Source organism: Myotis lucifugus, unplaced genomic scaffold, assembly GCF_000147115.1.
Source record: "Myotis lucifugus unplaced genomic scaffold, Myoluc2.0 scaffold_106, whole genome shotgun sequence".
NCBI classification, from domain to species: Eukaryota; Metazoa; Chordata; class Mammalia; order Chiroptera; family Vespertilionidae; genus Myotis; species Myotis lucifugus.
This window is the reverse complement of record NW_005871154.1, coordinates 2,305,929-2,331,326: the sequence shown is the minus strand read 5'-3', so window position 1 is coordinate 2,331,326 and position 25,398 is coordinate 2,305,929. Positions and strand designations below refer to the sequence as shown.

Here is a 25,398-nt window from a genome sequence, read left to right as displayed (position 1 = left end):
AGTATGTACTCAGTAAATGTACTATATATATTGAGCAACAATAAAAAGTTGATTGAGCCCAAGTCAGTTTGGCTCAGTGGATAGAGTATTGGCCTGTGGACCGAAGAGTCTTAGGTTCTATTCCGGTCAAGGGCACGTGCATGGGTTGCGGACTCCATCCCCAGTAGGGGGCAGTCAGGAGGCAGCCGATCAATAATTCTCTCTCATCATTGATGTTTCTATCTCTCTCGCCCTCTCTGAAATCAATAAAAATACATTTTTTTTAAAAAAAGTTGACTGAAACACTGTATCCACATACGTTTTGGTTTTCGTGTGTATTGGTGTTTGGGAGGGAGAATACATGTTACAGATGGATTTTAATAATCTCAGCATTAATAGGGGATGAAGTCAATAATACTAAGGTGAGTGGGAGAAAACATCAGAATTATGGGTGAACAATCAGTGCAAAATTTTAAAATTATTGACACATTTACTATCTAAGGAATATAGAATTCTATTTGTAAATGTGATAGATTATGTACATGATAGAATTAAGTCTTGGTAAATGCCAAGTACTGCTTAAAATGCTTCAGAGTTGCCCCGGCCAGTGGTTAGAGCACCGATCTGTGGACTGCAGGGTCATGGGTTCAATTCCTGATCAAGGGCATGTACCTCAGTTGCAGGCTCCCTAGTGGGGGTGCGTAGGGGAGGCAACCAATAGATGTGTCTCTCTCACCTTGATTTCACGTCGATGTTTCTCTATCTCCCTCCCCCCACCTCTCCCCCTCTCCCCCCCCCCCAAACACACACTCTGTCGCTTCCATTCTCTCAATGGAAAAAACTCATCTGTGGGTAAGGATTTAAAGAAAAAAATGCTTCAAAGTTTTATATTCTTTGAGTTAATGATCATGTTTATAAATTATCAAGATAATATAATAGTTGCTTTCTATTTAAAATAATGATTCATTTAATCTGTAAAGTGGTAAAACAAAATACAAATTGTTTTCTTAATGAACAATGTCATTGGTCTTTCTTGGAAATATTTTGTTTAAATTTCCTAGTGGAATAAAGTGCCTCTTATTAAACAGATATATTTGGCTGCACCCATATTCCTTTATTGGACTCTGTATATGTTTGAGGAAAGCTCTGTGTGTTGAGCAATTTTCTCAAATCCATTTAATATTTAAATATAAATGTGTAATGAAGACTGTTATCAAAAGTCTCAGTGGTAGTTATAATAGCTTACATATATATACTAGTGGCCTGGTGCGTGAAATTTGTGCATGGGGGGTGGTGTCCCTCAGCCCGGCCTGCACCCTCTCCAATCTGGGAGCCCTTGGGGGATGTTTGACTACTGGTTTTAGGCCTGAAAACCGGCATTCGGACATCCCTCTCGCAATCCGGGACCACTAGCTCCTAACCACTCACCTGCCTGCCTGCCCGATCGCCCCTAACCACTCTGCCTGCCGGCCTGCTCGCCCCCAACTGGCCCCTCCTGCCAGCCTGCCTGCCCCCAACTGCCCTCCCTTCCTGGCCTGATCACCCCTAACCACCTCTGCCTTGGCCCTGCCACCATGGCTTTGTCCGGAAAGACTTCCAGAAGGTCGTCTGGTCTAATTAGCATATTACCCTTTTATTAGTATAGATAGAGGCCTGGTGCATGGGTGGGGGCCAGCTGGTCTAGATAGAGTCCTGGTGCATGGGTGGGGGCCAGCTGGTCTGCCCTGAAGGGGGTCCCGGATCTGGGTAGGGGTACCCTTGGGGGGAGGTGTCGTCCTGGGTGAGGGACTGGGGCGGTATGCAGGCCGGCCACACCCCCATTGGGGTGGGGATCCCCACTGGGGGGCGTGGCCAGCCTGGGTGAGGGTCTGAGGGCCGTTTGCAGGCTGGCCATGCCCCCATCAGGGTGAGGGTCCCCTCTGGGGGGTGTGGCCGGCCAGGGCAAGGGGCTGAGGGCCATTTGGGGGTGGCTTGCAGGCCAGCCAAGCCCCCGGCTTTGTCCAGAAGGTCTCCCGGTCTAATTAGCATATTATTCTTTTATTAGTTTGTATATATAAAACTCTTAATATTGTGCCAAGCACTGTTTAAGTATTTTACATATGTTAATTAACTAACCTTCAAAACAACCCTGTGATGGTAATAGGTACCATTATTACTACGTCATTTTCACAGATGGGTAAACTTAGGTAAGAGTCTTAACTAATTCGTTGGTCAGTAGCAGAGCCAGGACCTGGACACAGTTGTCTGGATCCAAAGTCTATGCTCTTAATGATTGTGCTAAACTACTTTATGTGATGTGAGGAAGAGTATGACTCTTAAAAAAAACCTTTTCCTTTCTTGCATTGTTTCTTATTTTCTCAGCCTCTATGGATTACTTAGGATTGGGCTCAGTATTTAAGGTGGAAAATACAGTGGCTTAAACACATGAGAGAAATTTACTTCTTACATAAAGAAGGACACTCCAGAGCTGATAGGGGAACTCCACAGTCGTTGTGTCCTGACCAATCACTGCCTGTACCACCGTGGCTGCTGGAATTCCAGCCATTGAATGAATCTGTTTTACAGGCTAAAAGGAAGGCAAATGGTGAAAATGAGCTTTCTTTAAACAAAGCCCCACACAACACTTCTCTTCTCATCTTGTTATTCAGAACGAGCTGGGAATTGTGGGGTTTTTTTTATTCTGGGTAGCAGCATGCCTAACTAGATAATGGGTTTCTGTTACTAAAGTAGAAAGGGAGAATGAATACTGGGTAGGTATCTGCAGTCTGTGAGGCATCATCCTTGGTATCCACATCTTTTCAGACTGGTCTTTTACACTGATTGTATCGGCACATTTTGAACTGAGAATTTAAATAACTGACAGGTGAAGACAAGAATTGAGAAAGAATAGAATGGGGTATTTTGTCCCTCATGGCATACAGTGAGGGTAATAGTCATAATTGCTGTCGTTTTCAATTAGAGTACAACTCTTTCCTAAAGTGATAAGTGACGTCTCATTATGTATTCACATAACATGTGTTATACTTTTAACAGGCCAATAAGAAACAGTATTTTAAAAGTGAACTTCTAGTTCCTGTGTGGGGGAAGGGATTCCCTTCTGTTTCATTTCTTTAGGTTTATAGGAAGAATTGATTATTGAACTGCGAAAGTCCTAAATGATCAGTTGAAGTCCCTTCCTGATTCTCCGTCTCTCATAGGAGAGAAGCACTTTGTCCACTGCATTTTGAAGAATGGAGGGCCTGGTATATCTGATTTCACATTGTTGTGGGAGTTTCATTACATAGAGAAAGAAAAGAAGATTTATTGAAGAAAAAAATGTTGCTTTGGAAAGATTTTTTTTTTCTACTGAAGAAAATAGTAAGCCTGAAATAGTTGCTTAAGCTTATTTCTTGTTTTAGTCACAGCTTGGATTTCAAGATTGTTTTTGGTGATGCATGAAAACTTTTTATGAAAGTAGATAATTTTATGCATTATGTACATCTCAAAAATAATACATGAAACTAAATGTCATGATGAATTCTTATTTCCCCGTAAGACAGTGTGTTCTGGAATACAGGATAGCTAAGTAAGTCTTCTTTACTTTCAGGGGAGATTAAATACCTACTCTTTAAAAGATGGTCTGAATATGAATAGTTACATGACTTGTTCATTATACACACTCTGTCATTTGTCACATTTTAGCTGACTCAAGTTTCCAGTAAATGATTTAAGGATTTGAACTAGAATGAGAAAACCTCCTGTATCTTTTTTACAAGAGTGTATTAGGAACAAAATTCTGACCTCAAGGGTCGAAGATATTGAATGGACAATCATGGATTTCACAAAGAATTCTTTTCTGTCTCTTCCTTGCTATTGTATTTTCACTCTTGCTGCACAACTAGTTAAACCCCGTTTACTAATGTCGTTAATGTTCTTCATTTGTTTTGTTTCGTTGCTTGTGGAAACCTGATTAGAGGTTTTGAGAGTGGAGTTTAGTCAGAAGTGATTTATTTTCTGTATCTAAGCTGGATTCCAGCTGTTCAAGGTTTTTGTCTTCGAAGTCTAGGTTTCAGATGGCATCCAGATTGAAAGACAATTCTGGTTAAGATGCCTATCCTTGTCTTTCTTAAGTAGTTGAAATTCTTTGTTTTTCTAAGAATTTTTCAGAATTTTACTTAGATTTTCATGTTAAAAATTACTATTTTAAAATAAATTTGTTATACTGGTAGGATTATAGACTCTAAACATTTTAAAATGGTTAGTTTTAAGGAAGGATTATATGTGTTTAAAATGTTATTTATATTTTTCTAATTTTAAGTAGCCAAATGAATAGGATTCAGTAAGCTGTCTCTGTGAAAAGTCCTGCCTACTATGTAACAAAACAATATTTCCTTCATACGTCTGATTCAGAAGTCACAAGCTCTACCGATGTGGAGAGACAGACTCCTGTTCATGCTTACCATATGATTTGTCACACCCTGTATCTTTCCCTGAATCCTTTTTTATTTTATTCACCAAAGTGTAAGCAGTGTTACATCTAGTTTTGACTTACATGGCTTGTCAAACTCCTGTTTATTACTAAAATTATGTTTCATAGCCTTCTTCCTAATGTTATAAATTTTAAAAGTTCTATAAGATAACATTTTCTGGAAAGGTATCAGCCATCATTATTTTTAGACTACAGATTTCTGTTGACTCTCTCACAAGTTGTTTTTTTTTTTTTTAGAGGAACTTTCAGTTTTTCTCATTAAAATTATACCTGAAGACACATCTGTAAACATCTCAATTCTGTTTCTCTTTTGAGAACTTTCAGTTATAAAGTACTTTTCATGAAACTTGCTGTATCAGGTTACCTATCAGTTTTCCTTTAGAAAGGTCATTTGTGATTGCTTCCTTCTTGACTATAATCCTTAGAAGAAAAGCCCCCTTGAAAATTATACACCAGCACTAAAAAAAAAAAAAAAGTCTGTAATCATAGTCTTATTGGGTTCAGTTGATCCATCACCAGCTCCCTAGCGCTACAGTATGGTTACATCGACTTCCTATGGATTTCTATGAGGTTTTCATGGTTCTAATAACAATGAAAAGAAGAAAGTTGTATCGCACATTCTATTACCACCCTATTCATTTTAATCTTTAGAAAGTGACTTAACTTATACTGGTTGCAGTTACCTTTGTGGTTATCTAGAGTTGCATTGTTCGGTGTGGTAGCCACTGGCCACATACAGCTGTTGAGCACCTGAAATGCGGCTAGTTCAAATTTAGTGCACCGTTAAGTATAAAGTACCTCAGATTTTGAAGACTTAGTACAGAAAAAGGTATAATATCTTATTAATAATTCTCTTTGTGTTGATTATTTGTTGACATGATCATATCTTGGATATGTTGGGTTAAGTGAAATATACTATTGAAATTGATTTCACATATTTTTTTACTTTTTAAAATATGGCTGCTAGCAAATTTAACATTACATCTACAGCTTGCATTAGGTTTCTTTTGGACAGTGCTGCTCTGTCAGATACAAGATTAGAAAGGATCTCTTTGGATCCTCTGATCCCAGCATTGTGATGATTCTGGCTGATGCTCTGATTAATTCTGGAACCATTATTTTGTCTTTGATGGTTATGATATTGTGGCCTCTGTGGTGGGTTTTTGCAGTGTGTTCTTTTGGAATGTAGGACTCTGGAGAACCCATTTTGTTCATCAGGGCATGAACCAAACTACCTTTGTTTTGAAAAAAGTTGTCTTTTAAACCTTTCATTATGCTTAGGTCTTGTCATTGCTGATGTTGGACTTTTCTACCTGGTATAGCAATTATCCTGCCTTTATCCTTTTATTATTAAAAACCTTAAGTTTGTTAATTTTATCTCAGTGATTCCATTTATTCGAAAGTAAATAAAACTTGAGTGTTTTTCTGTTGTTTTTTTTTAAAGGGTATCAGCTAATGAGATTGATGAAATGTAGTTTTTACTGTTTGGGGAAACAGGTTTCTAGACCAGGCTTTAGAGTGGGTGGAAGGGGTGGATGCAACAATTCGGGAAGCCTTCCCGTCCCAAGCTGGAAATGTCAACAGAACTTTCAGGTCTGAAGCTGCGGAACACTAAAAATGCAACCCTTCAATGTCTGGCGTTCTTTACCACATTCCCTGGGGCCCAGCTCTGGCTCTTCAGCCAGCTAGCTACTCCCCTTACTAGTAGGCACAGTTAAAATGGTACTTGTAAATTTGTGAGTTATGCTGAGACTTTCAGAGCTAAATCCAGACTTATTTGAAATGTCTTCACAAGTGTGATTTTTAGCAATCTTTGCCTACTTCCCTGGAAGCTTTCCTCCCTGTCAACATATGTCTGCCTATTAGCTCCCTAATGCTCTACCCCTTACATGTCTTTCTCACATTCCATCAGTGCATTCCTACCTTCTGACTTTCTGGCCAAACTATGTTAAATATCCTGTGCTTTAGAAGTCTTGTGGCAAGTATTCTGTCCTATAGACCTAGTAGCAGGAGTGAGTGAACTCCTGAGAAGAAAATACGTATTTTCAGCTGCACGTCTTCATATTAAAGAAGGCTAGACAAGACATTTATAAAATATGATTTGTGAGTGCACTGGTTTCTAAAGAAATCTCCCCCCCTCCCCCCGCCAAAGGAGTTCTAAGAGGCATCTGCTGTGTTTCTAGAGCAAAAATAACCTTTAACCTCACCTTCATTTCTCGTTTTAAGTGAATGAATATTTGAGAATCTCTTGTCTCCATGTTCAGGCCCCTATACTTTTTCTATTAAAAAAATACGTGAAGTCCTACTATTACAATTGGGTAATTTTATTTCAAATGAAAAAGAAGAATGTTATTTTCTTCTACCCTGCCTTATGGTTGTCTTTTATATTTTCACTTGACTCTCCTTCCTCTTTTAGCCTTTTGAAATTTTGACCCTGATGCTTGAATTCCCCTCCTTTCTTTCTACAAAAAATGGGATGCAGAATAAGGCATGGCCTGAAGTCAGAAGTAAATTCCTACACTTAAATGCTAGCAACCATGACAGGCTCCTTGAGGCAAGGCTTGCCTGCCCCTCAGCCCTTTGGCTGTTGGCTGACCACATGGCCACGGGGCTGACTCTAAGAATGTTCAGTTGTAATACACTATTGCCAAAAAAAAAAAAAATAGAACAAAACATCACTCTGCATTAAGTATTTGTCTTGCAGGATACTGAAAACCTAAAACATAGGCTACACATATAAACTTGAAAGAATTTTTCACTACGTTGGAGTCTCAGAGTGAGAAAAGCCAAGCTAGTTTGGATTTTAAAGTTTTCCACCCACTTTTCCCCGCTGCCAATGTCTACAGGGACCCCTAATCGTGTAGCACTGAAAAATATCAGCTTTTGCATTTCTAAAAAATAATACGTTTTTGACTCAGCATCATTTTAATTTACATATGCAAAGGAAATATGAAATTAGTAGCTAGGGTGGTATTCAAGGAGGGGATTAAAATGTAATTAAAATGTAAACCCATACATTAGTTTTGCCCATCTTTAAAAAAGAACAGCAGAGTTCAGTCTATAGTGGGAGCAGAGATTAGACCCCAGGGAGCCCTGAGCAGCCCACTGCTGCTGCCACTGGCCTAGTTACCATCACATCCCCGGAGGAACCACAGCTACCTCAGCCAGCTCCAGTCACCATCACCGCAACCTGAGCATCAGGCCAGGACCCTGAGCCTTCCCCTGCCCCACCCTCAGTGCTGCCAACGCCAAGCCTGGTACTACAGACAAGCGGTGCAGGGAGAGGCCAGAGGGCCTCTCATTGGGGGTGCTTGCCATAGAGGACAAGAAAGTCATTCCAAGGAAGGTTTTGGAAACAGTAAAATGGTTCAGTGTAAGACATGGGTATGGTTTCATCAACAGGAATGACCCCAAAGAAGATGTATTTGCATACCAGACTTCCATAAAGAGGAATAACCCCAGGAAGTACCTTCCTGTATAGGAGATGGAGAAACTGTGGAGTTTGATGTTGTTGAAGGAGAAACGGGGGCGGAGGCAGCAAATGTTACGGGCCCTTGTGGAGTTCCAGTGCAGCAGTATATATGCAGGAGAACAAGGTAGACCAGTGAGACAGATGTGCATTGGGGTATAGACCACGATTTCACAGGGATCCTCCTCATCGAAGAGCCTGGAGAGGACAGCAATGAAGAAGACAAGGAAAATCAAGGAGATGAGGCCCAAGGTCAGCAGCCACCTCAATGTTGGTACCATAACGCTGCAACTTCAATACTGATGCGATGCCCAGAAAACTCTAAATTACAAGATGGCAGAGACAAAAGCAGCTGATCCACCAGCTGAGAATTTGTCGGTTCTCAAGGCTGAGCAGGGCCAGGCTGAGTAAATGCCAGCTTACCATCTCTACCATCATCCCAGTTTAGTCATCCAACAAGAAGAAATGAATATGAAATCACAGCAGTAAGAAATGAACAAAAGATTGGAGTGGGAGACCTGAAGTGCCTTATTTTTGCCCGTTGACCAGATAACTGGAACTATCTGCATTATCTGTGCAGCATGGGGTTTTTATTATTTTTATCTCAAGATGCATTTTTGGTAATGACAAACGTGTTTTAGAAAAAAAGCCTGGTTTTTCTTAGTACATCTTTAAAGATTTTTAAATTGTTTCATATCTGGTCCAATTGGAAATATAATTATTATAGAATATACTGTTTTGAGTTATCACACAGATAAAAATTTCTTACTGAGTGACCCATGTGCTGTGCTCTGATGTACTAGTAGGCACTAAGGATACATTAATTGACAATAGCACTGTGTATTTTATATGAAAGTACTTTGTATAATGTACTGCACTTTTCATATATATATATTCCCCGCTGGATTGTAAACTCCTGGAGAACATGCTCAGTGGCTAGCCTCAGCACTTGGCAACCTGCCTGGCATTTAGGCGGCTCCTAGTAAATATTTGTGAAATAGCTACCTGTGTGAATGAGTGAATTAATGATGAATGAATGTGACTAATGCCCCAACCTACAAACTTTATAGTCTCAACTTGTTTACTCAATCACAATTCCTAGTACGCTGACAAACATGCCTATATCAACATCTCCAGTATCCTGACTTTAGGACTTGATAGTTTTATATTAGAGTCATTGTTCTATTTTATCTGGGGAATTTAAAAACTGTTCCTAATTAAAAAGAAAAACAACTATTTAGACCCCAGTTTATACATATTTATGTCTAAGGGTAAATTCATACTAAACTGTCAGTGTAAAAAATCAATAAAAATTTATATTAGGGATGATCACTGGGAGTTGTTAATAAGTATTGGGATAGCTGGCTAAAAAATAAATTTCCTTAGAAACTAAATAAGAAGAAACCTTTAAAATTGCTGTTAAAAATGAGTCTAAGAACATGGTACCCAATTGGAAATATAATTACTATAGAATACAATGTTTTGAGTTACTATACAGATACAAATTTCTTACTGAGTGACTTATGTGCTTTGCACTGATGTAGGCACTTGGGATACATAATTGAACAATGCAAAATTGATGAATGCTTTAGTAATTAAAAAAACCTCAGAATACACAGGTGTTTATGTATACATGTAAAATGTTAATAATATGTTGTAGGACAAACCTATTTCTGAAACCAGTTGCAAATATTTTAAGATTATCACACTTAAAATGAAATATTGAAGTTATTGTAGAAAAGATTAAATGATGTTAGGATTTGAGAGGAAAAGGGGCATTGTGCTTTGAATTTCCTTAAATGTAATGAACAATTAAGTATAATACAATTGATCTTCAACAATAATATGCTTGGCCTGAGTGTAGACTATGTTATTGTTCAAAGAACTTCGCTTTTCTTCCCTGGGGAAGCATTATACTTCCCTGCCCTGTTGACATCATGCCTGGCCTTGGATTTGCTTTGGCTAATTAAGTATGAGTGGAAATGATGTATGTTTACTCTTGAGCTGAAGCTTTGAGTCAAAACCTATTGTCCTATATTCTCCTTTTTTCTCTCTCTCTAACAATCAACCAAACTGAATAGATGCTTCTCCATAATCCTTAGGTCCAAAATAAAGATGACTTGTAGCATGAGCAAGAAATAAAGTTTTGTTGTTGAAATCATTGAAATTTTCCCACTGCATCATAACCTAGCCCAGTGGTTCTCAAATGAGAGCAGACATAGGAATCATGTGGAGATTTTGTTAAATTATAGATTATACAGCTTGTTGGACCCCAGTCTTAGAGTTTTTGAATATAATAGGTCTGGGGTGAGGATCAAGAATTCATATTTTTGACAAATTACCATCTGATTTGATGCTGTTCCAGGGGCCACACTTTGAGACTCACTGGTCCTAATTGCTACAGCCCGTTCAATTATATTCCTGGATACCTTAATTACTCAGTCAATGCCATGACAACAAAATGCAGAATGTTTCCCAGCCTCATTATTAAAGAAGTAAACTCTATACCATTTGCTCCTTTGATCCTGAGACATGGACACACAAAATGTCATAAGAAACCCTAAATTTAGTAGAGTGGATTAGATAACTGTGGATATTACTATGATATTAGCCAGAGTCAATTAAAAGCCTCCCCTTTTCTCCTCCTCTCCCTCCCCCCCCACAAAGAACAAAATCTCAGAAAGAGACAGTCACATCTAATTGTGAGAGAAATTGCCATTCCTGGTGACTTGGCAGGAATTCTCTTGGAAAAGAAGGGTAGGTGAAGAGGCCATTGCATATGGAAGGACCAGGATGAGCAAGGACGAGGTGAGGAGACATACAATGTGTCTGAAAACAATAAGAGACAGAGAGACAGATAAGGGAAAGGTGACCTCATGAATTTCTCAGAAGTTAAATTTCTTGCTTTTTGTATAATATGAAACAGAGAAGCTTCAATTCAGTACTGTTTTTTTGTGTTCATGTCTGGAATTGAGGTGCTTTTAAATTGTAAGTTCCTAAAGGTGGCAAATTAATACCAAGGTGGGCCTTCTGATTGTCCAGGAAATTCTGCAGGGACTAATGTGAAAAATAGCCCTTGTGAGGAGGAGGGAAGCCTGCTCGGATTTCTGGCCAGAGCATCCTTTCAGGCACATCATGTTTAGATAGGAACATGGGTAGAAGTGAGATATTGGAGCCTTTAACACTATCCATACCCTTAGGTCCCTGGTAGTCTTTGTGTAATGTCAGTTGGAAGAGCATAGCTCTCTCTCTCTTCATTCAGGTGAAATGTGGTTTCTATTCTACTACCCAGGATCCCCTACTTCTCTGTAGTATTTCCTCTCCACAGTGAGCCCTCAGTGGGCAGTTAGACGATTGGGATGTAAAATGATTTTACTGTTGTGTAAGGATGTCTGAGACCAAACTCTGTTTTCTGGCAGATCACTTGACTTCCTTGGGCCTTGGTTTCTTAATCTGTAAAGTATAAATCTCAGGTTACTCAAGTTCAATATTCCATTTTTCTAATACCATTTACAGGCCAGCAAGATTCCAATATGTGTTAACTTACCCAATTTCTGTTATACACACCACAAATTAAATAATCATCTTTGTGATGAATAAAGTAAGCTGAAGTATTTGAAATGGGTGCTTTCTTTTAGAGTTGGGTTACTCTATTATAGTCCTCAGTTAATTAGAAAATAGTAGTTTTCCAAAAGTTTTCAAAATGATGTTTTTGCTCCATTACCTGTATATGCATATTTTATTTATTTTAGATTTGAACTTAGATGTAAGATAAGCATCAATTTATGAGAAAGTATCTCCTGATGTTAGAGTTTCAAATAGTTGCCACTTTATTCACTAGTAAAGCCAGATGCCATCTTATTATTTATGATCACAAAGAGGCCACATTTTTTAAATTGACAACTCAGTCACTGTATATATTCAGTATTGTATAAATGATAAGTGGGTTGAAAATTATATTAATACGAATGCATGAGCTGTTCTAGGTTTTGTGACAGGGACAGGGACTTTAGTAAATGTGACAAACATCAAGGAATTCAACTACTTCTATTCATAAGAATTGGCTAAATAAAGCATATATGTCATGTCATAAACAATATGTCAACCCCAGGAAAATCAAGTTAAATGACGAAAGGAACACTGTTAAAAAGAAAAATTGGTGATAAAATGTTAAGTTAAAATATTAGATTTAAAAATTTTAGCAGTTGGACTTAGGATCCAGAAAGTGTATGCCTATTGGGAATATTTGGGAAGTCTTTGTGTAATATGTTCTGCTTCACACTCACTACAGCATTCCAGAAGGGTGCTTCTGGGTTGCCACAGTGTCTTCCCTGCTGGTATAAATCACTGCTTCATAGTTTAAAAGAAACAACATGGTAATTCATATAAATAGGTTTTAAAATAAGATTCTTCTAACTCAGAATAAAAATACGACCTCCTTCAAATTACACAGAAATCTTATTGAAGCGTCAGTCAGTTAGAGAAGCCAAACCAACCATTTACCTTCACTGCCTGCGTCAGAGTGCCTGACTGGTGTCACCTACACAGAAGGGGAGGTGTGAGCAGGCCCCGCTCTGCAGTGTGTGGGTAGACACAAGCCCTTCTGTTTCCCTGGGGTTTTGCTTCCGCAGACATAGAATTGAGGGGGGTAGGCTAGTGGCTTGTAAGAGCCCTTTCAAATAAAGGCACCTAAGTGGGCTTGAGATCCCACCTTGAGCAGAGGTTTAGGGTGGCAAAAGAAATGGATGAAAAATGATGGGGTGGGCACAATATTTCTTACCTTTCTGTGCCATCACTCAAAACTGATCTACAACACAGTTCAAGGAAATGTTTGATACTTTCATCTAATGGCTGATACTGCTAAAGGGTGAGCAAATGAGGCATCTGACATGAAATTTTGGATAAGACTGTAGAAAGGCTCTGCCAATCTTGTGTAGAAAAACAGTGCAATACCATGTCAACCCAGAAGTCAGGACTTTGGCCTCTGAATTTTAAGAACCATCAATCTGGTCTGGAGATACACAAATCTATAGGGTGCACACCTTTTAAGAAGGTGTTTCCAGAAATCCTCCTAGGCAGGCACCTTCCATGAAACTGGTTCTAACAGAAAGGATGCAAGAGAATTAAGTGCAGGGTAGGCTTTTTTCTTTACAGAGCAAAAAAATCACCCCAAAAGAGCGATGGCTTCTCACATTCTGGCCCCTAAAAAATTTACAAATATCACTTCTGAAATCTAATACTTCATTTTCAAAATGCATCTCTTTACTGTCTCATAAGGCAGTCATGCATTATAAACCTTAAGCATGTGACAGTCACATGATTTCTTCAGTAAGCCCAGTGCTTCCACAGCTGTCCCGGAGCTCCCAGCCAGAACAGTCCTGAGGAGTCAAATATTAAAGCTTTCTCCACAGCCACACGCTCCTTTGATGTTTGGGTTATCGAACACAACTGCACTGGGTAATTTGTCTTCAACATAGTCCATTTCTGTTCCTACAGTGTTAGCTGTGCTTTCTTTCCCATGAACCCTCTGACTGCACCTTGAACAACTTCATCAGAATCCCCCCTGTCTTTGTGTATTCTAGAGCATAAGAAAGGCCATTACAACCCCTGGTTCAACACCAACCTTCACACCTACATGTCCAGACTTATCTAAGAAGTGTTTTATCTTGTTTCCTGTTGAAGGTGTCAGGGTGAAGGCGGCCCTGGTGGGCTGCAGCTTCCTCTCTCACAGCCTGGACAGTGGCCCAGACTAAGGAAGTGACATCCTCGGGGTCCGGGCACACGGGTGCCTCGGGTGGGAGCCCCACCACCGAAACCTCTCTCCATGGACACGCGGCCACATTGGCACCGCCATATTATTTTAATGACATAGATACCAACATGCATTTGAAAACAAATTTATGTTGATTCAGAGATTCTATATAATTGAAAACATTTGTTTTAATCCTTTTCACCACCATTATAGAAGGGGGAAAAGTGAAAATACTTGCCAGTCTTGAGGACTTAAAAAATAGATTAGTTCAGTATTGTGGTTATCATTTTGTTTAACGTAAATAATTGTTGCCCATAGCAATCCCATCTTAAAAACTTGCTAAGCTTTTTCTTAGATTTGCATAAAATACCATTTCGATCTTAAATTTGGTTTTTGCCTATAGTAAATTTGTCAAGTCTAAACACATGACATTTTCAGTTTGACTAGTATTGTTATTCCTTCATTTTGAAACGGAATTTCATCCTAATTAACATTTCTCTTAGACACAGTCTGAAGGTAACGCTTGGTTCCTTAGCAATTGAAGACAGCTTGGAGCGTGACCTTCTTTAGTTTGGATTTTAAAGCAAAACAGTTCGAATCTCTCCAAGTTTAAGGAGAAATCTGATTCTATTGGAGTTGTTACTATAAGTTTGAATCCAAATGTTTAGGCCACACTAGGAAAAAGTACACAATATTCATCTGGAGACTTAACTATCACACTTGATTACCCATAACTGCTGCCTTGCTTCAGCAGCGTTCCTGAGGTTCTTGAGAACAAACAGTATTCCATTCTGTAGGAAATAAATGTACTGTGAAATATTTACCAGAATCAAAAGTAATATTTTTAATGCACCGGGAGAATTTACTATTTAAAGAATCCAATTGGAAATTATTTTGTAGATTTCTAATGTGTTCATGAAGCTAACAAAATAATCTTCCCCAATTTTCTTAATTTGCTGCTATTCCAACTTCATATTTTTGTATGTGAGTTTTCTTAAAATAGGAACATAACATTAGTTATCTAGTTTTCTCTTATTAAGTGCCATATGCAGGCTGAAACTGAAATCTCTCAGTCTGTTTTGTTTTCAAACAATAGTAGACGTAAGAGGAAAAACCTGTTGTGTGCATGTAAGCAATGTAATTTATTTTAGTCACACATTACAGATTCTGAGTAGTAAATCCAACTGACTGAGTTAATCTGTTGGAACATACTAGTATATATGTGATTAGGAAACTGAAGATTAAAAAAAATGGAGGGATCTCTTACCTTTTGGAACAGCATGGATAGACCTGGAGAATATTATGCTAAGTGAAAGAGGCCAATGTGAGAAAGACAAATATTACATGATCAAACTTATTTGAGGAATTAATGAACAAAATGAACTGACCAACAAAATAAGACCCAAACCATGGAGGCATGGAACAGACTGGCATACCTTGATGTGAGGTTGGGAGGACGAGAAGAGATATACCAAAGAACTTATATACTTATATGCATAGCCCATGGACATGGGCAATAGGGTAGTGAACACCTGGGGCAGTGGATAGGAGCTGAGAAGAGGGGGGGTTGAGGGGGGATGGGAAATATCTGTAGTACTATCAACAATAAAAATATATATTGAAATAATAATTAATGAAATTAATTCCATGTCATTATTTTTTATATTCTTATGATAAGTAGGTGTCAATAAAAATCTATAGTTGTTGATCACATTTTAATTACTAAATTATAACAAATTTAAGGTGAACTTCAACATTTGAAAATGGATAAGGAAAATTAATTTTAAAAAGTGATTAATTCTTTTAAGTGGGTTTTTAAAAACAATAAGAAAATTTAACTTTAAAAGAAACTACATAAAATTGCATAAGTTTTTCTTTAAAATGAAGACAACTGTGGGAAACAAATTTAAGGCATTTAAATATATTTTGATTTTTTATAATTTTCAAATTAAACTTTTCAGTTGTGTTATTCCAAATGTATTTATGTTTTTAGTACCAATGGTAATAAGATAATTAGATTAAACTTTTGAAGATCCAGCTATTGTCTGTAACTATAATTTATCATTAAGTTATGTCATTCTTTTCAAATCCCCAATATATTTGAATTTTAAAACAAAATGTCTTTATTGAATTCAGAGAGAGGAAGGGAGAGGGATAGAGAGATAGACACATGGATTGTCTGCCTTCTGCACACCCCATACTGGGGATTGAGTCAGTAACCACGGAATGTGTGCCCTGATGGGGAACAGGACTGGTGACCTCCTGGTGCATGGGATGATGCTCAACCAACTTGCTACACCAGCCGGGCTATACTTGAATTTTTTAAAAAAAATTCTGTTAAATAAAAGAATAACTTTTACTTTTAATACTGAGTGACTTAGATGATTATGGTATCAATATATTAAAATATTTTAAGAATTATCACATTTGCATGACTTTTAAATTCAACTTGTCCTTTTTGTGCCAATCTTTTAGCACATTTAATTATGATTTTGTGTATATTACTTTTTGCAAATCATTTAAGGAGTTAGATAATGTAAAATGCTGGACTAAGGAAATTTGAAGCTGAATTAAAGTGCAAATACAGTAATTAAGCCTCCTGAAAGAGCTACTGATAAAAGAAATTGTATGTTAGAACTTTTAGTCAAGATTATTTTCACTTATTTGGCAAACATACAGATAACTTTACAGACTCCCTTTTTCATGGTCAGATGTTGTATATAACTTATCTTTGCATTTCTGAAGTGATCAGCAAAACAGCATCATCTGTATGTTAGATGCTCAATAAATGATTGTTAAGTGAAGAAAGATAGATGATGTAATATTTAACCAGTATTTGAGTTTCCTTCTAACCAACTCAGTGAGTAAAAAGGGACAAAAGAACTCTGAAATTGATACTTAATGAATGTTTTTATCATTGTAATGACCTAATTACCCGTGTTTATTGGGATCATAGTTTCAGAAAATTCTAGTGTAAGCCATTTATTTTAGTTAGCAATTTTTTGCCTTCTAGCATAACTTTTACATCAGTGTTAATTTGTAAAGTTGACTAATTTGAGATTTACATCTCTGCCATTGTGTTAATGAAATGGAGATGATACCTTTTATACTGTTTAATCTGTTCTTAAATGTTTAGGTATGGATGTTTTGAATTAAACTACACAAATAATATATTAATGGTACCTTTAAAAAATTCAAAATGATGTATAAATATAGAGTAATACTGAAAACTATTTGAGTTATATCCTTGTGAAAATTTCTATAACTGTATGCTTTCACTCATACGTGGAATATAAAACAAGAAACAATCCAAAACAAACTCTTAGATAGAGACCCAGAATGGTGGCTACCATAGGGGAAGGGAATGGTGAAGCGGGAAGGGTGAATTGGGTAAAGGGGGTCAAATATATGGTAATGGAAGGAAACTAGACTTTTGATGGTAAGCATACAGCAGAATATACAGATATGAGGTTATAATGTTGTACACATTAAATTTATATAATATTATTAACCAGTGTTACCTTAACTTAAAAAAAATCAGTATTCTAAAAAGGCATGTTTTGGTGTGGCAAGTTCTGCTCCCCTATAGAATAGGAATCACCCATCATTTAAAGTTTAATATTACCATATTTACTTGGGAGAATTTAATGCAATTTAACTAAGATGAGAAACATTTTGAATACCTAAAGATGTATTTTTAAAGGAAAACATACAACAAAATGTTTGATATAAAAATCACATCAAAGAGCTACACATTGTTCCAAAAGTGGTTTACTAGCGACATCTGCTGGTACAATGCTGTTGTAAAGCTAATAGTAACTCATGGAAGTAATTTCATGGAAATTAAGCAAGATAAAAAATTTGGGGGGAAAATTGTTTTTTTTACTATCATTTACAATACTTCTCACTGAAAAATTATTGTGTTTTTGTGGGTTTTCCCCCACTGGCATTTCACCAATAATATTATTTTAATAACAATAATATTAAACTTTGTACTTTCTTGTATATAGTCTTAAATTCTAACTTGAACCTCTATGATTAGTTGTGTATCAACTAAGTTGTTTGATGTAATGCTACAAATTCTTTTTCCTCCTCTTCTTCCCTGGCTTTGTTTTTATGTCATACATAGCAGAGAACTTTGCAAATGTAGAGAGATTCAGTAACTATGGATTTAATCATACTACTTACTTATTTGTCATTTGAATAGACTAACTTTAGTAGAAAGGTCTATGTATACATGAATTAATTACATTATATTTATGTACACTGAAAAATAAAAATGAGTGAGTTTATTAGGAGAAGAATTTTTTTTTCATAGAAGAGATTTTCTGCACTGCGAATTATGGAGGAATTAAATATACTCAGTCTTTGGATATTTTCTCTATTGACACTTATTGATTGTATCCAGTCCCATGGATTTAAGTATTACTTATATATGAATCAGACTTCATTCATTTTTGAATCCAAACCTGTATAGCCAGCTCCTTGCTTCCTTAACATTTCCATTTATAGCTAATATGCACCTCAAACTTAACATGTCTAAAACAAATCTTTGATTTTCTCTTGAAACCTATTTCTCCCATAGTCTTTCTCACTTCAGTACATGGACATTTTTATCTTTCCAATTTGCTCAAACTGGAAGTATTTCAATAATTTGTAAATTCCCTCTTTTGTTCATAACCCACATTGAAACTGTCAAGAAATTTCACCAATTTTGCTTTTGATATACATCCAGAATCTTACCACTTCTCTCCACCTCTACCACTGTGATCTAGACAAGCCACACCTTTTCCCTGGGAATTAGCCTCCTTGCTTCTAACAGTGCCCTCCTGTCTCCTATTTCCCAACCAGCAGCCAATGATTATCTTCAAATTTAAAACACATCTTGTCACTCCTCTGCTGAGAACCTTTCAAGGTTCTTAACGTGCCTAGAGGGCCTTATAAGAATTGTAGACCACTCTCTCCCTCCATAGCTATTACTGTGACCTCATTTCCCACCACTGTTTCCCTCTCCTCCTCTGCTCCAGCTGCAGTAGCCTTGTTCTCCTTACCTGCTACGCAGACTCCTCATCAAGGGCTATGTACTTGCTCTTCCTTCAAACTGAAATGCTCTTCCCTCAATTCAGTAAGGTTTCTGATCAAATTACCAAATTCCACCTTCTCAGAGAGGCCCTTTCTGACCACACTATGTACAAAAATAAGGCCTGACTCCATCACTGTTTCTCCCCTTATTCTGCTTTTCTTTCTGCCATAGCAATGATCATCACATGACATATTTACTTTTTTAATGATATCTCTCCCCAACCTAGAATGTCAGCCTTTTGAAAGGAGGGATTCTATTGTTCACTGTTACATCCTTAGAACCGAAACCAGTGCTTACACATAGTAGGTACTCAGTCAATATTTGTTGAATAAATCAGTGAGCCTCCATACAGGAATGGACATTGCGATTTAATTTACATTATAATAACCAAACCCATGGAACAGTGAGGAACCTTCTAATGAGGTCTGCTTTGTAGAAATCTTTATGTTGATAAACTTTTTACATTTAACACAGAGTATAATAGTGTTTCACAGTTAGGTTAAGGCTCAAACAATACTTGGTGTCAAAATTCAGGGCAGTATTACTGTTTTAAAGATTCTTCTTATGGGAATAATTGCTTTTTTGTTCTTTTGACATCGGCATCTGACCCTCAATTACATTAACAGACCTTACACACATGAATGGAAAAAAGAATAGCCCCTTTGGAATCCAGGCTAAGACTTTATCAATATGAAGTGCTTCCCACAGGGTTCAGCTGAAAGAACCCAACTTCCATCATAATGAAATTGCAAATTCATTTGTATATGCCCTTTTATATTTGAAAGCTACTTTTTGATGTTTGGTCTGCAATTAGATTTATTGTTGAAGGTCACAATATGCCATCCTGACTAGACCAAGTTGTCAGAATCCTTTATCTATTCAGCACTGCACAAAGACAAATGGCTATCTTTTAACAATAACACACTAAAGCTGCAATTTGTTCCCAGTTGTATATAATCTTTTAATCAATCTGCTGCTTTCTGTTTTCCAGTCAGTAGACCCCCTCAGACCATACCTATCTAGAAATTGCTCAATTATGGGTTTTAAATTACTGAGAAACACTTTCTTCAGATGGAAGAAGATAAGTTTAAGATTTATTTTTAAGTTTAAGATTTTTAATGCTACAGTTTTCCCATGCACTATTTTTAGCTTAACATATAAATTCTTTTGCCTTTACCTTCATTCTGTAGGTAATTATGCAGTGTGTTAGCTAAATTCTGTGGTTACATTTCTCACTGTTAACATGACCACAGAGTAAATTATGTTGCTTAATTGAAATGAATTCTTAAGTGTTTTAAAACATCTCTGTGCACACGGATGAAATTCTTTTCTGAGATTTTATATGCTCTCCAAAAAACTGTACTTATCTAAAATTGTAAGATAGATTTCTTATGTTTTTGTACATTTTCTTTGTGACTTGTTATATAAAAGGTATACAGAGAGAATTGCCCAATTAGACTTGAGGTTGTATTTTTTTGTCCAAGAATAGCTAGGGTCATATTAATATACATTACAACATTATTATATCACCAATCTTTATAGTTTCTCCAAGGGATTTTGATACTAGATACCCAAAGATTCTTTAGTAACTTGATCATAACTATAAAGCAAAATAATGTCCTCATTTTTAAATTTTGTTAAAATAGTTTTTGCAGATCTGACCGTCTTTTTTTTTCTTTTCTTAATTGTCATGTGGTTTGAGTCTCTCTTAATTAAAAGGAATACACTTTTTCAGGAGGAGGTATGACTTTTAAGTTAGATGAACATTTCTCCCCCCAGAATTCTGACTACTATTTATTTTGTAACATATGGGAAGTTGCTACATTTTGGGGGCCCTCTGCACAGCTATGGAATAAAGAAACGACTATTCATACAGTTGTGATATAATGAAATGAAACAACACATAAAAAGGCCCAAAACAATGCCCAGCAATAGGAAGTACTCATGAAATATTATTTGGAATCCTCGCTCTGTGCTCTCCCCACACCCCTACCCTGTTCCCCATGCTCTGTGATATGAGTGGGCTTACTCAGAAGTTAAAACTATTGAACTAAACTTGAAGCTTTGTGTGTGTGTGTGTGTGTGTGTGTGTGTGTGTGTGTGTGTGTGCACGCGCCTGCCAACTCTGCATTGCTCTGCATTCATTGCATTAATAAGTAGGGAGAAGTCAGGACCTTGAACTGACCTTTGCATAATACCCAGCAGGTGTATGTGTCCTTTTACTTCAAAACAAATTGCTCCCCTATGGATTGGGTAGAATGAAGAATGTTCCGCTCCCAACCTTCATTTCAAGTCCACATGGAGCCCTGGGAAGATTTGCTTAAATCTCTCTTCAACTTGAAAATCTCAGAGTTGAGCCTTAAGTTATGGCAATATGATGTAGGAAAACATCATTTTATGTAAGATAATTTCACTATAGTTTGTTTTGACCACTTGTACTGCTCTGATTATCAGCCTAAAAGTTTCACCTTTAAAAAAATAATTATTTTTCAGAAAAATTTTAATAGCTAATTAATATGCTACTTTATATCTCAAAACATGTATTTTTAATTATTGCACATTTTTGTTGTTGTAGGTGCAAAGATGGTTTGAAAGGATTCACGTTCTCTGCACTTAGGTAAGGAGCATATTTTACGTACTTTAAGAAGTAAATAAAAAGTAATGTTGTTATACATAATTATAATATTTATTGACTCAATTTTTAAGTTTGAAAGTAATTTTAGAAGTCACAAAAGTGACTGTGAGTATTTCATTGAAAGCATAATTTATTAGATTTTCACCTAAATGATCAGTCAGTCAGCATCTACTTTGGGGCCTATTGTGTGCCTTATACCATGGGGCATTAGAAAATAATTACCAGAACTCTCTCCTCAGGTGGCTTAGAAAGACAAAGTTTCACATGAACAATTATTGGAATATTAAGTACTTAATAGTGTGGTACCAAATTATGGGCTTTTTTAGGGCAAGACTCATGCTTTGTCAAATATCTTATAGCCCAGCGCTCGCCATGGTAATTGACACATGGTGGACACTCAATGTGGAAATGTTGGTTAAAATTAGCATTGTATTTTGTAGTTCACCAAGCACTTTCACATAAGATTAGAAAACTGAATTTTCACAACAATTCTATGAGATGGTATTTTTATGCCCATGCGACATGATGAAAAATCTGAGGTTTAGAATGTTTGACTAATTTAATTTAACATCACACAGTCATTATATATACTTATTCCAAACCCAGTGCTTTTCCAGTTTATGTCATAAATGTTGCCTGTTTTTTTCCTCAAAATACATACAGCAAATGCTTAGTAAAGGTTAGTAGTGTGGTATTTACTGCAAATATGGGAGGGAAGCAATAGGGTGGTCTTCCATCCTAGAAGCTTTTCTATGATTGTCTCATCAGATTATTTTGAGGGTCAAATGAGTTAATGTAGGAAATGTATTTAGAACTATATGCATGGCACATAGTGCTCAAAACATTGGTTATTATTATTTAAATTTTATTTATTTATCAGTTACAGTTGGCATGCTATATTAGTTTCAGGTTTATAACATAGTGATTAGACATTTATGTAACTTATGGTGTCATCATCTGGATAAGTCTAGTATCCATCTGACATCATCCATAGTTATTAAAATACTAGAGGCCAAGTGCACAAAATTCGTGCACTTGGGTGGGGGGGCGTCCCTCAGCCTGGCCTGTGTCCTGTCACAGTGCGGGAGACCCACGATCAATTGCCCCAAAGAGGTAGGCCCCTCCCACCCATCCAGGGCTCCTCAATGGATTGCCCCAAAGAGGTAGGCCGGACCCCCAGGACCCCCAGGCAGGCTTCACCGCGCAGAGCTGGGAGGAGATGGTACTCCCAGGCAGGCCTTGCCGCATGGAGGCGGGACCCCCAGGCAGTCCTTGCTGGACCCCCAGGCAGGCCTTTCCTCGCAGAGGCAGGACTCCCAGGCAGGCCTCACTGTGTGGAGCTGGGGGAGGCGGGACCCCCAGGCAGGCCTTGCCACGCAGAGCCGGGAGAAGGCGGAACTCCCAGGCAGGCTCCATGCCTTGCACACAGCATCAAGCCCAGCCCCGCCCACCTGCACATGCCCACTGTGCACACAGTCATTTTGTGATGGCGTGAGGGCATCACGGCATGAAGATTACTTAGGCTTTTATTAGTAAGATTATTGACTATACTCCTATGCTATACTTCACCTCCTGGTTACTGTTTGTATAACTGGCAACTTGTACATGTTAATCCCTTCACCCAATCCTTAATTCCTTTCCCATCTGGCAACGATCAGTTTTTTCTCAGTATCTATTTGTTTGTTATGTTTGTTCATTTATTTTTTTATTTATTTTTTATTTTACATGTGAGTGAAATCATATGGTATTTTTCTTTCTCTAACATATTTTACTTAGCATAATACTCTGTAATTCCATCTATGTTGTTGCAAGTGGCAAGATTTCATTCTTTTTTATTATGGCTGATAGTGTATATATATGAATATATAGATATATGTAATATATACCTACGTACACACACACACACATATATGTATATATTCACATATATATACAAACACATACATATTTTGATGGAGCAATATTTTGATATATGTATATATATGTGTGTGTATGTATATATATATCTACACTAATAAAAGACAAAGATGCTAATTGACTGTACCTTCACTATGCCCTAAGCCATGCCCACCAGCCAATCAGAGCAACTATATGCAAATTAACCCAACCAAGATGACAGCCGGCAGCCACGGAGCTGGAGCAATCAGGAGGCTTGGTTGCCCGGGCGATGGAGGAAGCCAAGCTTCCCACCTGCCCTGAGCCAGCTGTGGCCTCTGTTCATGGCAACAAAGTTTCAATTATAGAAGATAAATAAATCCCAGATACCTGCTTCCAGCCAGGCTCCACTGGGAGCTTGGGTGGCTGGGGGCTGTGGCCAGCATGCAAACAGCCATCAGCCCCTCACCAAGGCTGGCCAGGCACCCCAGTAGGGACCCCTAGCCTGAAGGGGTTGTGGCCAGCCTGCAAACTGCCATCAGCCCCTCACCCAGGCTGGCCACACCCTCATGGGGTGAGGGTCCCCACTGGGGGGCTTGGCCAGCCTGCAAACAGCCATCAGCCCCTCACCCAGGCTGGCCAGGCACCCCAGGGGGGACCCCTACCCTGAAGGGGCTATAGCCAGCCTGCAAACAGCCATCAGCCCCTCACCCAGGCTGGCCAGGCACCCCAGTAGGGACCCCCAGCCTGAAGGGGTTGTGGCCAGCCTGCAAACAGCCATCAGCCCCTCACCCAGACTGGCCACACCCTCATGGGGTGAGGGTCCCCACTGGGGGGCTTGGCCAGCCTCCAAACAGCCATCAGCCCCTCACCCAGGCTGGCCAGGCACCCCAGCGGGACCCCCTCCCTGACCCAGGACACCCTTCAGGGCATACCAGCCAGCCCCTACCCTACCCATGCACCAGGCCTCTATCCTATATAATAAAAGGGTAATATGCAAATTGACTCTAACAGCAGAAAGACTGGGAATGACTGGTCACTATGACACACACTGATCACCAGGGGGCAGACGTTCAATGCAGGAGCTGCCCCCTGGTGGTCAGTGCACTCCCACAGGGGGAGCTCTGCTCAGCCACAAGCCAGGCTGATGGCTGCCAGTACATCCGTGGTGGTGGGAGCCTCTCCCGCCTACTCAGCAGCACTAAGGATGTCCGACTGCAGCTTAGGCCTGCTCCCTGCTGGCAAGTGGACATCCCCCGAGGGCTCCCGGGCTGCCTAAGCCAGCAGGTGGTCATCCCCCGAGGGGTCCCAGACTGCGAGAGGGTACAAGCTGGGCTGAGGGGACTCCCCCCCCCCCCCCGAGTGCACAAATTTTTGTACACTGGGCCTCTAATGTGTGTGTGTGTGTGTGTGTGTATTATATCTTTATCTATTGATGAACATTTTGGCTATTGTAAATAGTGCTACAATGAACATAGGGGTGCATATATCTTTTTAAAGTAGTGTTTTGAATTCCTTTGGATAAATACCCAGAAGTGGATTTTCTGAGTCATATGGTAGTTCTACTTTAATTTTTTGAGGAACCTCTGTACTGTTTTCCATAGTAGCTCCACCAATTTGAAATCCCACCAATAATGCATGAGGGTTCCCTTTCTCCACATCCTCGCCCACACCTGTTTATTTATTGATGGCAGCCATTCTGACAGATGTGAGATGATATCTGATTGTGGTTTTAATCTGCATTTCTCTTATGATTAGTGACATTCACCATCTTTTTATATATGTACTAGAGGCCCGGTGCACTAAATTCGTGCATGGGTGGGTTGGTGTCCCTCAGCCCAGCCTGCACCCACTTCAATCTGGGACCCCTTGGGGATGTCCAACTCACAATCTGGGACTGCTGGCTCATAACTGCTCGCCTGCCTGCCTGCCTGATTGCCCCTAACCACTTCTGCCTGCCAGCCTGATCATCCCCTAAACCACTCCCCTGCCGGCCCCGATTGCGCCCAAATGCGCCTCCCCCTCGAAGCCCAATGGCCCCAAATGCCCTCCCCTGGGGGGGCCGAATGGCCCCAAATGCCCTCTCCGCCAGCCCCGTTTGCGCACAAATGGCCCCTCCCTGTCGGGTATTTGGTGG

General features: G+C 38.7%; 1 protein-coding gene across 2 annotated transcripts in view; it reads left to right on the top strand.

Annotated features, from left to right (window-relative positions):
- The window catches only part of TMEM135 (transmembrane protein 135), a 211,295-nt gene that overhangs the window by 163,389 nt on the left and 22,508 nt on the right, over positions 1–25,398 (top strand). The window contains exon 7 of one of the 2 annotated variants that reach the window (XM_023757365.1): positions 21,324–21,368. In XM_023757365.1, coding sequence (XP_023613133.1) covers positions 21,324–21,368 — 45 coding nt within the window. The remainder of the gene's footprint in view (positions 1–21,323; positions 21,369–25,398) is intronic. The other variant, XM_006092878.3, reaches the window with a different exon arrangement.